The sequence below is a fragment of the Pelecanus crispus genome, chromosome 12, assembly GCF_030463565.1.
Source record: "Pelecanus crispus isolate bPelCri1 chromosome 12, bPelCri1.pri, whole genome shotgun sequence".
In the NCBI taxonomy this organism is placed as follows: Eukaryota; Metazoa; Chordata; class Aves; order Pelecaniformes; family Pelecanidae; genus Pelecanus; species Pelecanus crispus.
Genome location: NC_134654.1, coordinates 21,070,070 through 21,086,320, shown reverse-complemented (window position 1 = coordinate 21,086,320; position 16,251 = coordinate 21,070,070). Strand labels below are relative to the sequence as shown.

General features: G+C 45.2%; 1 protein-coding gene across 2 annotated transcripts in view; it reads left to right on the top strand.

The window, feature by feature from the left end:
* The first annotated feature begins 1,191 nt into the window (after positions 1-1,191).
* UNK (unk zinc finger) overlaps positions 1,192-16,251 on the top strand; it is a 45,916-nt gene continuing 30,856 nt past the window's right edge. For both annotated transcript variants that reach the window (XM_075720234.1, XM_075720233.1), the window contains exon 1: positions 1,192-1,289. In XM_075720234.1, coding sequence (XP_075576349.1) covers positions 1,192-1,289 — 98 coding nt within the window. The remainder of the gene's footprint in view (positions 1,290-16,251) is intronic.

The window sequence follows — 16,251 nt, the reverse complement described above, 5'->3', positions numbered from 1 at the left end:
AAAAAAGTTATTTCCCTCCCCAAAACAGCTGCACAGGCAGCACACAGACCAGGCCCGAGAGTTTATTAACATCGTTCACCTTGCACATGCTGGCAGAGTTAAAAAAAGGTGTTTGCCTTATAAATCCTTGCTGCCCTTTACCACACAGCTGGAGGATCGCAGCGAGAGAAGCGGTTCCGTGTGGAGCCCAAGAGATCACAGACCTATTAAAAGAAGCTCGTATAATTTCTTCCCCCGGGAGAGAAGTTAAGTTACAGAGGAAGCTCTTTGCATGGGAATTCAGCCACTTCCTTGGACACAGCTCTTCGGGGGGGGATTTTCTCCCAGGGGAAGGACAGGGAGCCTGTGCGATCTTCTGATGACCCAGCATCCAGGGGCCTTTGGTGTCACCTACTTGGAGGTAGGTTCTCCATGCGGCTCGCTGGGCCTTCCTCCTCCTCCTCCTCCTCCTCCTCCTTGGGACTGCAGTGCTATTCCCAGGCACTTCCTGGACAGCGTTGTCCTGTGGGTGGGGAAGGCCGCGGAGCGATGAGAGATGCCAACACTAAAATAACCCTTTGGCCGGGACGCCGTGCTCCCGTGTCCACATTCAGTCCCTGAGGCGGAGGGAAGCGGGGGAAGGAAGGAAGTGAGGCCGCCTGCCACAAATAACTCCCCATCCTCTCACGAGCCTCCCGGCCCAGCCTCCCCCGCGCCCTTCCCCACCTGCCTGGAGGGGCTGCGCCGAACGGGCCGCGCCATCCCCGGGGCTCGGTGCTGTCCCTGGGGCCCGGTGCCGTCCTCGGGGCCCGGTGCCCCCCCCCAGCCTCGGGCCCCCGCTCGGGGCCGGCCCCGGCTCAGGGCCCTCGCAGGGGGCGCCATCCCGCCCCGCCGCCGGGGGGCGCTCTGGCGCGGCGCCCCCTCGCACTACAAGCCCCGTCGCCCCCCGCGCGGCAGGAAGTGCGGGCCGCGCCGCCGCGGGGCGCCCCTGGGAGTTGTAGTCCCGCCGGCCGGAAGCCGCCGCCCGCCGCGTCCCGGGTTGGCGGAGCGCGCGCGCGCGGCGGGACTACAAGTCCCACCCCGCCCCGCGCACCGGGGCGGCAATGGCGGCGGCGGCGCCTGCGCGCGGCGCCCTCCGTGCGGACCGCGCAGAGTGAATAATAAAGGTCTCCTCGGCGGTAGCGGCGGCGGCGGGAGCGGAAGGCAGGAGGCATGTCCAAGGGCCCGGTGGCGAGCGGCCCTGCCGCGGCCGGGCCGGCGAGCGCCGCCAGCGCGCTGCAGGCGCAGCCCGAGAAGCCGCAGCACTACACGTACGTAGCGAGAGCTCCCCGCCGCCGCCGCCCGCCCGCGCGCCAACACGCGCCTGACGTCAGCGGGCAGCGTGCGGCACGCGCGCACGGAGACCCGCCGCCCGCCCGCGCAGCACCGGCTGGAACCGGCCCCAGCCGGCGCGGGCCGGCGGGTCCCGCCTGCGGGGGGGGGGGGGGGTGGGGGGGCGACGACGACGACGACGGGGGGCGGGGCGGGGGATGAGCGACTCCCCCTCCCCCCGCCGGCCGCGCCGACCGTGATGCACCGGGGCGGCGGGGGTACCGGCGGCCGCGGCCTCCCCCGGGGGCGGCGGGGAGGGGGGTCCCGGCCCCGCTGGCGGGACGTCCGCCATCGCTGCCCCGGCCCCCGCGAGGGGGCGGCCGGCCGGCTGTCACCGCTGCGCCCTGCCGCCCCGGCCCCCTCGGCCGGGGTCCCCGCGTGTCTCACGCCGCGGTGGCCGCCCCTTCCCCCGGCCCACGCGTGTGTCACCGCGGGCGCCGCGGTGGCCCTTTGGGGCGCTGGGCTCCTCGTGTCCTGCCGCCCGGGGCTGTCACCCCGCTCCTCCGCTCCCTGGGGAGTCCCGGGGGGCTCCGGGGGCGCCCGCGGAGGGAGGCGTCGTGAGGAGCGGGTGCCGCGCCGCGTGGCGGTCCCCGGGGACCGAAAGCTTGCCCGCCTGCGCCTCGCGTGCTGCTGGGTGCGGGCATGGCTCGAGGTCCATCCCTCGTCGGGGCAGGCGTCTTTGAGAAGCTGCCCACAGGCGAGCTACGGCAATGCTTTACACGTGCGCGTGAGAAACGGCCCCCATCGGAAATGTTGCACGAAAATCATGAGAAGTGCTTGTCCCGCTCCCACCTTTTCTTGCACCGTTTGGGTGTGATTGCTCCGCGAAGGAAACACGGTTGGTGTGTATCGCCTCTTGGTGCGTATCGCCTCCGTCGCTGGGGATGGTGCCTCAGTGAAGGCTTATTGCTGGAATGCGTCTTCCCTAAGCAAAAAATATCGTTTCCCTGCGTTGTCCCAAGGATATACGACCTCCTGGAGCTTGTGCTATGTGAACTTGGCCTGTGATGAGTTGTTTGCATTGGAAGTTGCGGTGACGATATTCGGTTCCCCTTTTGCAATAGGGATAACGGGGTGGATTGAGAGTGAGCGTTGTCTTCGTGAGGATGGGCTAGCGATGGACTTGTAATGGATGGAAATAGGACAGGTGTTTCCCATCCTCCTTAAAAGGAAAAAGTTTGGGACTGTTCCTTGTGACCAAAATATGTGTGCCAAACTGTCTACCCTTATCATTTTAGGGTGTTGTCCGCATACAGAAAAAATGTGGTACAAATTACCCATATCTCTCTCTTGTGTTGATGCCCCCACCCAATATGAGAAGAGCAGGTTCAAAGTGTGGTCTGTATTCTTTTAGTTTGAGTTTTCGTAAAGTTGGTGATGGACTTCCCTGCGTTCACGCTATGATACACAGAATAAAAAGAGCTGCAAGAATGCAGAGGCATGGATCCATACAACCCACATGCCTGCTGCAGGGATCACAGGCTATTTGACATCCTCTTCCTTCAGGCTGTTCAGAATACCGAGTCTATGGCAGAATGAGGGCTTCTAGGTTTTACGTCCATCATGAATATCCTGTTGTGATCTTCAGGGAGCTGGCAAGTCACGGCCTCATAGGTTACTTTATTTCTGGTGGTGTCTACAGTTAAAGTTTGACCACCTTGGAGGAACAACTGGAATGAACGAGTCTGCTAGAACTGTTGCTGTAGTGGTAAAGGAGGGTACAGGACCTACCCTTAGAGATGGAGTGACGCCACGACAGAGAAGCAATTGGTCAAAAGTGAGAGGGCAGGAAAAACCCAGGTGACAAGGAGGAGGAGGTAGAGAGATTGTAAGTACACTAGGAGGAAGATGAAGGTGATAACATAGCTAAGCATGACCATAGAAACAAGGATATCAAGGATTAGGAAAGAAACAGTGGAAGAAAGAGTTCCAGAAATGGGAGGAGAAGAAGGAAGATCAGGACCCGGTAGCTGAAAATGACATAGGAGGAAAATGGGACAGTGTGGAACAGAGGTGATGGTGCAATTAGCTTCTTTCCAGGGAGCAAAACATGTATTTTCAGATGGATGCTAAAAATAGTTCAGAGAAAACAGTTGCAGAGAAGCTGAATAGCCATAAGTGAAGGGTGGGTTTGGGGGCTGCAGAGTACTGACAGCGGGATGTGAGCCATACTTTGAAAGTCTTGGATTTGTATACTAGGTCACATCATACTGTAAACCTCCTTCTGATAACATATGGGAACTTATTTGGTGGTCGTTCCTGTGAACAAGTTGTATGTTGTCAAAATGTAAATATTTTCTTCCTTTTTTTTTCCTTTAAATATAGTTTGTTTCCATAAAACGACATGAAGGTTACAAGTTGTAAACTCAAGTAAACTTAATTATCTGCATACTTTGCTGTTCCCTGGGGACAGGCAATCTGGTGCTGGGGATCTCTGTTTTGGAAAGTTTTGGTTGTATTTGTTAGGAAATGTTCCAATTTCCATATCAGTGTCGATTTCTAAACTCATTTGCATGAGATTTTTAGGTACTTTGAACTGCAGTTCTGGATCCTGTCAGGAAGCCTTTATATTTGTTCTAGATGTACAGCAAAAGAAAATCTGAAAAAAACAGAATTATCGATGCTATCTCACACCTTTGGCACTGTTTGCTAGCGGAAGAAGAGCCTAAAAAACCCCTTTGATTGTGTCCTTGGTCGTAGTTGTAGCATGCAGCTAGATACTCCTGGAGACCAAGTTGTTCTGGTATACGCCAAACTTTAATTATGAATGGCGTGTTTCTCATCTGGGGATCTGGTATTCCGTTTGCAGAATTCAAGTGAGTAATGAAATACTCAACAGCTGCTGTTGTGTTCTCTCTGGATTGCTGGATTAGAGATCTCTGTGTGTGGCTGTTCCTTGCGATCCCGCAGCTCCTGTCGCAGGATGAGGTCAGTGTGTTCCTCAGAACAAGCGGGCGAGATGGGCTTGTTTCTGGGGTACCTGCGGGCTGGCGCGGCTTTGATCTGCTTCGGGCAATGTGCTGCGCAGGGTTAGTTGATCGCTCGTAGCGGGAAGTGGATTTGGTTTGGGTACGCGCTGTCAAACCTCAACTAAGTATTGACTTTGCCCCATTTCTTAGCTCTAGCTGGCATGGTTATTTTTGTGTGTATCTATCTCTGTCTTTAATGTGTTATCTACAAATGTGGATAGAGGCTGAGTTCAAAGAAACCGAAAGCAAGCGATCAGTCACTTGGAGTTGTAGATAGTGAGTATGATGGTGTAGCTTTGTTTTGGTACAGTCTATCCATTTGGCTGTTGCCGTCTTCATTGGTTTTCAGTCAGACCGGACTCTTTAATTGTGAATTGTAAAGATTGTATCCGCTGCTTGGGTGTTTATTGATCTGGAAGAATTTAGATAAGTGAAAGTGGAGCAGTCCTTTGTTCATTGTGCATTCACCTGAAAGTCAAAAAGTTTAGTAACTCTGCAGGAAAGCAGGCATTTGGGTGAAGATAAATTAACCCATTTAATAAAAAAAAAAAAAGAAGGGTGCCTTTGTTCTAATCTATTCAACGTACGCATGCTCAAAAGCAGTGTTGAAAATACTCTGATTTAGGTGATAAACTCTTTGGGACACAGATTTGTTGGGCATAACCCGGATCATCGCAACTCAAGATAATTCTCTTGAGCGTGCCTGTCTTAAATATGCACAGCCATCCTGTAAATAAATTTCAGGTTTCTGTGTCCCCACAGGCTGTACCCTTGCTTGAGTTCCGGACCGAGATGCCTGGGAGCTCATCCTGTCCTCCTTTGTACTACAGCAAGATAAGCTTTGCACTTACGACTTTGCAGCGTAAAAGAAAAAAAACTTGTCTTTCCTTTTGCACGAGGGGAGGAATTGTGGGAAATTCCTGAAAGATTAGTACCCTGTAAGTAGTGCTAGAACTGCATCCATGCGGTTGGTTGTGCTGTCATGTTAGCGACTGCTGGCTTGCACTCACACAAGCTTTATCTTGCAAGCATTTTGATGCCAGCCATTTAGAGGTAGAAGGACTAGTGCACTTGAGTGAAGGACATTTTAAGTGGGGATGAAAATCAGGTTGGTGCAATGCTTTAGTTACAGCTTAAATCAAAGACATTTTTGTATCTGCATGTTTTTGAGTAATGCCTTGTCTGGTGGTTTCTCAGCCTTAAATAGGAACTGTGATTAGGACAGTGATGGGAATATGGGTAAAGAAGAAATAAAAATAGCGAGATCATAGGTGGACTTGGATTTCAATGAAGAGCTTGCATGTGCAGTCTTATTTATCTCAAAATCATATGTTTAAATTCTTACTCAAAACCAATGGAACACAAAAACACACCTGGAAGCATTTGTAATAACAGAGAGTAATCCTTATCTTCTTATCAGTGGACAGTGTCTTACCACTGTCAGGGCAAACACAGCATGTCGGATCTCAAATGTGCAGACTGACTGTCTGTGGAGAGAAAACCAAAAACCAGATGTGTAGCTAACACATTTTCAGAGTTGTTGCTTTTTTTTTTTTTTCTTTTTTTAAATAAGTGGCTTGCTCTTCTAGGACCCTTAGCATTTGTCTGCATGGTCTGTTAGATTATACTTTTGATGTGCTTGGATTTGGTGGTCTTCACAACCTAGCAAATATGTTTAGACTTTTGCAATTGTTTTCAGAAACCTTTTGTGTTCTTTTTCAACCATCAGAACTCTAAAATAACAAACTGTTGCCCTAATTCTGCTTTGGTTTTACTGGTGACAACCCTTAGATCAATAAGCTGATATGGACATATACAAAAATAGAAACTAGCCCTGTTGTTTAAACAAAAAACAAAACAAACAAAAAGCCAAACACACACCACCACCACCACCACCCCCAACAACCTGGAAAATAAAAACAACGACAAGAAAACCCTATGCATTTCTAGGTTTCAGATTTGGTAATACCCTTGGAGATAGGAGAGCACAGAACAAGTCAATACTTCTAAACCAGGGACTTACCAGCAGTCTACTACATCATTGCCTGTAAATGTCAGCTTCTCAGGCAAGTATAAGCTGGTTATTATTGCTGTTTTTTAAGTCTTTGTGAACTTCACTGAATACAAGTCCACTGCAAACTGTTATTAGGAAGTGTGAATGGTTACAGGAAGTTGGAAATATAAAGTACTGGAGTGTGAACAGGAAGGGCTGCCTTCACAGTATGTGCTTACTACTGAATACATACGCTGAAAAATAACACTCTAGACTTTATGGTTCTTCAAAGGATGAGTGTTGAGAGCCTGCAGCTTGAGAGATGGGCTCGTGGGCGGTGTGGGTCATTTGGCCCCATCAGTACAGGCTCCGTGCAGGACTGCGCTGTCCTGATTACTGCACGTGTTGAGGCCACAAGGTATTTCTCCCTTGTGTTGAAGTGGGACTGGAGCTGTGGTTTGCTTGCTATGTTTACACTTAATAAGTGAGTATTTTTGGCTATCAAAAGTGACAGGGAATTTACATACAGATAACCGCTCTATAGGTGGCATATAAACATTTTGCAGAGTGAAAAGCTTCGTGTACTGCTTTGACATTTTCAGAATTAGTTCTGGTCTGGCTAGGCGTGGTATTTCAAAAATCCAAAACTCTGTGAAAGAGGAGATGGATTCAGTCATGCAGAATTGTTCCAACTTGGAAAATGGTTCTTTCAATTTTTTTGATTAAAAAAAAAAAGTGTTAATGTTTACATATTGCTTACATTAGCATATAGGATGATTTTTTGTAGCATGGGAGACAAAATTAATAATTCTTTTAGAAAACCTCAGAGTTTAGTTTCCCATTGTATCATTTTTTCTCATTTTGTATGTTTATGTATTGTCTAACTTTTTTTTATATTGCATGGCTTTATTTTAAGGAAAATTCTGTTGGAATTCAGTATTTTATTTTCTTTCTTCTTTCCACCAGAATAAGGTTTTTCTGACTTCTACGAGCAGCTGAAATGTGCAGCCTTCTTGTTACACTTGTTACCAGTGTCCTCTGGAAAATCTTCCTGCAGTGCATTACAGCATTTCTGCCTAGCTGTTTGCTGGATGTTACTGCCCCTGTAACAACGTGGCAGGAGGGACTGTGTCAGTACATCAGTTAATCACGCTTATTGTGAGGCATATTAGCATGAGCTAAGTGTCACTGGTAGACTGTATTAATATACCAGGCTGTGAACTGGGGCAGCCAGAGAGCAGGCAAGCGTTCCCTTCTGTTAACCCTGTTATAAGGAGCTGTAATTTCTGAGAGAGGAGCAAAATAAAGAGCTGGAGCAATAATGTCTTAAATTGCTGCATCAAGGCTCATGAGAACCTGCTTGCCAGGACACTAAGAGCTATGTTCACTTTCAGAGGATGCCGAGTTGGTGTTTTGTTCCTTCTGTTAACTTTTTGCTTTTTAAAAACTTCATAAATCTTTTTGGAAGCACAAGAGACAGGTCTGAAAGAGATGGTGGGAAGTTACTTGGTCCATCGCTTTGCCTAACAGAATCACCTACATCTAAGCTATTTCTAAGATTTTTTTTTTTGTCTAATTGTCATTGCTTTTTTAATATTATGTCAATTAGTTTCCTCCTTAAACTAGGTTTTTGGTGAAATCGTGGACTACAAGAAGGAGACAATCACAGAGGTCTCTGTCTTATAAAGAGTTTATATACTCTATAAACTTTTTGTAACATTCAGCGCATTACTTGCAAATCAGGTATAAAGTTGTTACTGAAAGCTATGCCCTGTGCACACCCAGAGTCAGCCAGCAATTCCCCTAGTGTCCTAACTTAATGAATGGCCACGTGCCAGCAGGCTGTAGAGCAAGTGCAATTTCTTGGCTACCTTTTTACTCTACTTTATTGAGAGATAGTTTGTCTTTTGTATCGGGGCAATCAAAAATACAGAGCCTCCCCAGAAGGGTACATAGGGAGATGCTAAAGGCTTGTACTTTCTCAAACTCCACCTCTTGATGCCAGCCAATTTAGATGCTTGTGATAATTTTCTCAGCAATCTGTGTCTTGTGTATTTTGATCGGCGCTTGATGCGGTTAATACCAGTTTGACATTTGAAATATCAGTTGGAATGAATGTTCCCTTAAAATGAATACCAACAATTTCTTCTCTTCTTAGCTTTGTTGCAGACTCTCTTCTGACTCATACACCCTCACCCTGCCATAGTGTTCATTCAAGTTTAGGTTATTGTTACAAGAAAAGTTCTAGGTTTTCTTTGAAAGAAATATTTCAATCTTAAGTGTTACAGTGCAATGATGGCAATAAAACTGCTAGCTCACTGAAATGCTTGATACTGGCCTGATTCTTATCTCTTATTAAAAGTCAGAGAGGTTTAATTGAATATAGTTGTCAGAACACTGGCAGAAGAGAAACTTAGACCAAGTTTGTGATCAGACAAGAAAAGTCTTAGGCCATCCCTGGCTATCTGTTGGTCAAAAATTGCAATACATTTCAGTAGAGCATATTGGCTTATTAAGAATGATGGCACTGTTAATTACAGTGAAGAAATTAAGGTTGGCTTGCTCTTTATTGTTGTCTGCCCAGACTTTCTTTAGATTAATAAGCAGTCATGCACATATGGAAAGGGAAGTAGTTTCTTGAAACTATACCTGATGAATATCTGCAAAAATCTGAATTAAAGTCAGTATTGCTTTACGTGTTAGCCTTCATCTTCAGCATGTCACCACAGTTCAAAAAGAAGCTGTCAGTCCACACCCAATATGCTCAGAGGTGATTTTTCTCCTCTAATTTTCAATAGACTCTGAGCTTTCATTAATAGTGCTTGAATATTGCCATCATTGCAGAAATAAAAATAGCAGATGCCTTAGGGCAATTGTGCAGCTGTACAGAAACAACAAAAAAAAATATCGTTTGCCCGTTTAAAATATCTTGAGAGTGCCACCAGATTTATTCATGTATTGATTAGTCAAAATGGAAAATGAGAAGTTGTGGTATAGCCTGGGATTTGACTGCTTTCCCCTTGGTGGAAATACATCTTGATGTCAAGCTGGTATACATCTTGATGTCAAGCTGGTATACATCTTGATGTCAACGTACCTGTTTGAAGTGCGGTCTGGCGTGGGGTCGTATAATGGTGCTTCTTTTGGACCAGTCCGTCTGTGTGTGTAGGACTCTTATTCTGAGGTGTGCCTGCCTTATGGAGTGTCGAAAGAGCCCAGTGGGCTGTAGCAGACATGGCTGAAGTCTGATTTGAGTGCTGAACGGAAAAGAAAATCGATTGAATGGCTAACATTGATTCTTCATAATCAAGCAGTAAGAGTTGGCTTTTATCTTTGCGCTGGCACATGTGTTATGGGATGCAGGTTCATGCTTGTTAGATAATCACAGTGTTTTGTTTGAAACTCACAACAGAAAATGTCTGTTCACAAATGTAAGACTTTCCAAAGAGGCGGCTGCAAATCTGGTTGGCGTTTAACCTGAGAAGGAGCAGATGCCATTTCACTTTCAAACGTAGATTGGTCTGGATGAGAGCACTATAGATCTGTCATTTCTTGTGGAGTTTTGGTTTTCTGTTTTTGGTCCAGTGCAAGTATAGACCTTCAAACAGTTCATGTACTGTCTTAAAACTGTTGTAGTATGGGGCTGCAATTGATCTACGAGCTGTTTGTTAAATCATGGGGGTTCTTGGCGTGGTCAGGAGAATGAAGGCTACTGTGCTCTATTTCTGAAGCACGTCTTGTGAGATAAGATGTTGAAGGTTAGCTGCCTAAAAATGCTCATAAAAGTCTGTAACTGAAACCCTGAGCTATGTAATGGCTTGTATGGAAAGAATATTTTTCTGAATTAGCCTTTCCAGATTCTTGCATGTGGGATGTTTTGTTTTAGGGAAGTAGCAGAGTGAGTAACACAAGTTTTAAAACAGCCTAGCCCTGTTCCCAGCCTTCACTAGTGTTTCTACAGTTGCTAGCCCTGGGTAGGCTTTGTTAGTGATTGAATCGATGGTGAGAGAAGTACAGTGTGGAAGAACTTTACTGGAAGCTGGAACTTCAGTTTTTACAGCACAGGACATCAGTGTATTATTAAGACCTTAATTCATTGTAGTCTAGTGTAGCAAACCTGATGTGTGTTAACTCTATTTGAACTCTTACCTTTCTGCAGACATTTTCCATGTGTCTGAGGCTACAAACATGAATGCTAGGATAAAGAAGCATCATCTACCCAAACCATTTAATAAAGATAGAAAATTCATCTGGGTATAAGCTGAATAAATGACCATAATAGACAAGCCTGTGGATGGATATTTTTGCAAAGTAATTAGTAGTAAAATATTTAACTGCTGATATTTAAGCATGTGTTGATATGTTGTGCTGACAATTAAACCAGGTATAAACCTTCAACAGTGTACAGCTGTCTGGATGCAATAAGCTCCAGTATTTTCACTGAAACAGGCTCAACCCACACGTTATTGAAAAATAATTATTTCAATATGATCCTGTTTTCATAGACTCAGCACTTAACACAGGTGCTGTAGGGAAGGATTAATGGCAGCTAAATAGTTTGTGGAGCAGAAACCAACCCACAGAATGATGAGGGTTGTCTGAATTGGGGGTGATCCATGTTTCAAAACAGGGAGGTGTACTTCAGGCACAGCTGTGGTGTTTACATAAACTAGCAGTGTCAAATTGAAAATATGTCATTTAAACTTGGAAAAAAATTAGCTGTGTTTTTTTTAAACCATTGCATGAACTGTCTAAATGCTTAGTTAATTTTGAGGTCATGTCAAGTAATACATATTCATGGCCAACTAATTTGGGAAAAAAGAGGTCAAACTCAAGGAAATGTAAAGGTAAACTCAAAGCTTTATGCAGAGTTCTGGATCTTGCTGAATGGCTTTTAAGGAAACATCTCTGAAATGTAGAGCAATTAAATGTTTGCGTATGCCTGCGCTTGGATTGTTTTAATTAAAAAGGTGAAAGCTCTATGTAAACAAACACTTGTGTTTAAAATGGATTTTATTGGTATGGCTTGGTCATATATATTTCATGGTCCACTGACGCAACAAGTTTATGCTTTTTAAAGAAAGCACACCGCCAAAAAAATGCTTCGAATTGTTTTATTCGTGGGGTTTGAATGACACAACTCGATGTATGCCAAGCCTAAGGGATGCACAGCTCCAGGGGAGTCTGAACAAGCACCTCTTTCCCCTGGCACCCGCAGACTGTAACGCAATTGGCAGTCCATGGAGCTTGTGTCTTGGCTGTTCACAAATGTGATAAATGTTCCTTTTATTGAGTTATTGAGTTGAAAGCCTCGATTTTCTTTCCTTGTCAAGACAGAGCGTTGGTGAGCTACTTAGCTACAACACGGTATTTCTCTGAAACCAAAGCCATTTTTGCTATAACTGTGGGAACCACACAATGTTTTGCCTGAATCTGGTGCAGGGCTGTCTTCCCGTGATGGGCTGGCACCATGCTGTAGTCTCTCTCTCTGTTTTTCCTTAGTTTTTCAATATAGACAAGACACAACTGTTTGTCTGACATTTTTCTTTTCATTGAAAAATGTCCCGATCATTTCTGATAGTTGCCAACATGTTATTTTTAGCACGGACTTTTGCAGTCAGTCAATCAGTCAAAAGTTCTTATCTATAAAGTATGGGTAGTAGATAGTTCTTTCCGCGCGACTGAATTGAATTACTTGCATTGTTGTCCACCCCATGATCTGTTTTGAAATCCAAAAATAGAGTTACAGTAGCTATCAAGTTACTGTTGAATATTACTATTGTACTTGTTGGTGTGTTATCCTTAGTTTTCTGTAATCTAGCAGTTTGTGTTTAAGCTTCTGCAGTACACTCTATCCTTTAACATTTATTTGGAAGCATCCAGTTCAACTTTACTTGCTAAATTGATCAGATGCTTAGAAAAAGGAAAACTTGTGAGTGCTGCCTACCTATTTCCGTAGCGAAAAGTGGGGGAGCCATGGGCTATGGATGTGAACAGTTGTCTCTTTGATCGCTAAGGTACACATTGAGTTATATGAACTCTTAAAACAAAAAAACCTCCACAACCAAACAAGCCCAACTCCATGCATCTGTAATAAGTCTCTCCAACTCTCACTTTCTTTATTTGCCCTTAGACTGACATTATTGTCAAGCTCTAATGGAGAAGGGGAAATCTAACAGCTTTAAAATCACACAGTGCTGTCTGCTGTGTGACCTTTTTCCAGTTGATGGTTCAATTTATTTAGGTGATAAAGAACACACTGAGGCATGTGAAGTCTATCTTCTTGACAGATGTGAGCTTACTGAAACTTTTTCCTCATCCTTTTCTCCTTCCCTACAGTCACAGTCAGCCTTTTGTTTTTATAAAGTGATCCATATATTTTTCTTTGAGGTTTAAATGCTTTCCTATCTTTGCAAGGTTTACAAAACTGCACCTGGCTGTTGAGGATATGGAAAGGCAAACAGACTGATAGTTGTTGAGGTGTACTGAAAGAGAGATGTCTTTTGTGGTGATTTTGTGTCAAGTGATGTATGGAGTATGCAAAAGCTCTTCTTGATATGAAGTGTGAGGATTTGGTAATGTCTCTGAGGTTATTTAGAAAAATACCATTAAATAGGGAAAACGGGGAAATACCCAATAGTGGTGAGCCACAGTAACTGCTAAAGATCACTGGTAAAACCTGGTCAGAACTTTTCCTGAAATCATGATGAAAACCTTCAAGATTGCTGCTAAAAGTGTTTGTTATTGTTTGATATTCAGCAGTGATTCATGTGCGGCTCTGTTTCAATATTACATTAGATCTGCCAGTAAGTAAAAAATACTGTTTATTGAAACAGACTTGTCTTAACTACTGCTCTTATTAGAAGGATGCTAAACATTTCCTTGCAGAGGTTTAGGCAGGCTGTAAACTAGGCTGCTGGTAGTCTGCAGCTGTCAGCTGAGGGATTTGGTTGCCTTGTGCCCGCCTCTGGGAACAGGGAACTACTACAACTCCTATGAAGTCAGATTGTTTCACTTTTTTTTTCTCCCAAATCCGAAGAAATCTTGGGAGGCGAAGGCTATGTTCCCTGTCAGGAAGCTTGCTTTGCACTGAAATGCCAACATTTTATAAGATGGGAATGATGTGAATGCTGTTATCAACCCCTTTCTCTGAAAGGGTTTGGACTCCGTGGTGACTGGAAGCAATAAAAGCCCCAAGGTAGGCAACCTGCCGAACCCCTCGCTACACCGAGGGATTCCTTAAAAAGCCAAGCCTTCTAGTAGCCCTGTTGATTTGCCAAGAGATAGTAAGGGTGTTACAGGGAACTGCCAATGCGGAGAAACTGAATAGCTGTTCCAGAATATCCATTCTGGACTAATTATTTTGGAATGACACTATCCTTTAAATTCCACCCCCCCACCCCCCCTTTTTTTTTCCCCCTCTCACTCTGGAATATCTTCTTTGCCCTAAGAGCAAAAACTCCTGAGCAATGTCAGAGCTGCATATCATGGGTTTTCTCTATCAGGAATGATATGTTAAACCAAAGGTGCATTAGTAGGATCTTTATTGAGTATCCTGTTGGAATAAGTAGATTCTGTCATGCACCACTGACTCATTTCAATTGGAATACCACAGTTCAGTAAAAGAAAATAATTGAGTCATGGGTTTCTTACTTAAAGTGTGTCTGATATCATCTTTTGCAATAAAATTTTATGAGGGTGAAATGAATTTAGAGCGCTGATTAAATATGGACAGCTCTTCTCCTCTTGTGTTGGGGTGGCTCTTTGAGCTTAAGAAGAAAATAGCAGTTCTGAAAATATTTTCAATAGATAAGCATTATTGAATTAGAAACATCTATATCTATAGTTAGATATTTTCTCCTGGATTTTGCAATGCTGCCTGCTTTGCACGCAGTCTGTTGGGTAAGTACGGCCTGGTTTACTTCAGTTAATTTTATCTGTGTTAGCTCAAACCACTAATTTAAACTTTAAGCTGCTGATTCCCCCCAAACTGAATTAGGAAAACTTTCTCTAGCCTGCTGTCTGGACAGATTGGTGCCAATAGGAGCTTCCAGTAAAGGAAGGCTGATGAGCAGCTGAGAGCAGTGACCTCTGTCATTCAGACTGCAATATTCAGGAAGGATGTCTGTCTACAAGTGAGGTGAACTGGGACCACCTGAAACTTTACAAAGAGGTCTATAGCCTCATGCAGTCCTGTCTGAAACAGCAGGACATGACTGATACAGAAGTGCCAGCAAAGTCCCCAGCATTCCCATGAAATTATATCTTTGCCAGTGTAATCCTCTGCTGAGAGAAGGCAGACAGGACTAAAATAAATGGTAATGGCAGAAGAGCTTTTTCTTCCTGATACCCGAAATCGTATCAGGAACTTAAGCCTTGGTTTAAAAAACAAACATGCAACCAAACACTTTGTTTCTTGGTTAGACTTGCCCCTGTGTGCTCTTCTGGACGGTGGCTAGTACAAGAATCTTTATATAGCCCCGAACTAGTAATTCCTAATATTATTGCTAATAATAACGTGAAGTGTCCATGCCAGGCTAGACTTTACAGAAGATGACCAGAGCCTGTGCTGTCTGAACATGGCCTGGGCTGCCTTCTCTGGGTCGGTTTCTTGTGACCAAGGAGCAGCTGCAGGGATGGAGTCCCTCTGACAGTGGCCAGTGCTTTTGAGTGTGGATCTGCCCGCTAGCATAACAGACGTCCGTACTTTACACAGGCCTAACACCAGATAAAGAGCACTGGCACCAATCACTTCACGCGGGCCTTTACTAAGGGTGCTGCAGCATAGTTTCATGGGTGTAAACACACAGCCACATGTATGTGAAATCTGGGTGACAGTGGTGTTAGATCTCACTATTCTCCTACATTTACAGACAGTGTCTTAGTCTGGATTAGCCAAATAGTTACCTAATGGTTTTCTCTCCGGAGTCGTAGTGCTGCAGAAGATTCAGATCCTGTTTATGAGCCTCTGCGCTCTCTTTGGGCCCGAAAGGAATTTTGGCAGAAAGGGGTTTGACTGGGAGGAGCAAGGAGGGCTGCAAAGGAGAGGAGCTCGCCTTGGGGTCTATGCAAAGATTTCAAATAGCGGCAGGGGGTGTCGGAAGCAAGGGAGGGCCCGGCTTTGCGTTATGGGCTCAACAAGGGGTTGGAAGAGTTGGGTTTAACCCGTTCATTTCAATGCTCCTCAGTATTCCTTCTCTCCCCAGTCTTCCTGATCACTCTGTTACAAAGCAGGGACTTCTCTCTTGGCGTCAGTGTGCATCTTCCAGTGATTTCAGGGAGCTTTGGGTAAGGCTTTTAATGAGGAATTTAGAGCCTAGCTGTGTTCATGCATTACCAGCACATTTTCCTGAATTGAGCTCATGCCGCTGCATGCGTGATTATGTGAAGTTTGGCAGAAAGTTCCCAGCCCTGGAACACAGTACGGATGCAGGTATCCTCCTGTACTGAGCTGCTTGAGCGCACCAGGTGTGAACAGAGCCAGACCAGTAAAGCTGCAGCAAAGCAAGAGACCTGCAGCGGCAGGCAGTGAATGTGACCAGGACAAGGCTGCAATGTTGAGTTTAAAAATGATGCTTCTAGGTTAGAGTTCCTTCTTGGTTGCCCCCCGCCCCCCTTTCTTTGTACACTTGATTTTTTTTTTTTTTTTTTTTTTTCTTTTGTGGTGGTGTTTGGAAGTACAATTTTTTTCTTCCCTCCCCCCTGCCACTCATCTTTTTTCCTGGAGCTCCCAAAGCAGGTTGTTGCTCGATTCCTCCAGGGTAGAGGGGGAACTAGCTGCAATTACTAGCAGCAGATGTAAACACTTGCTGCCCTGCCCTGGAGACTCCAGCTGCTACTAGCAATTAAAGACAGTTAGCAGTTCCCCACTAGTGTAAATTCTTGCAGAGAGTAATTACTGCCCCTTCCTACATCCTACCCCAGAGGAAGTGGAATTTC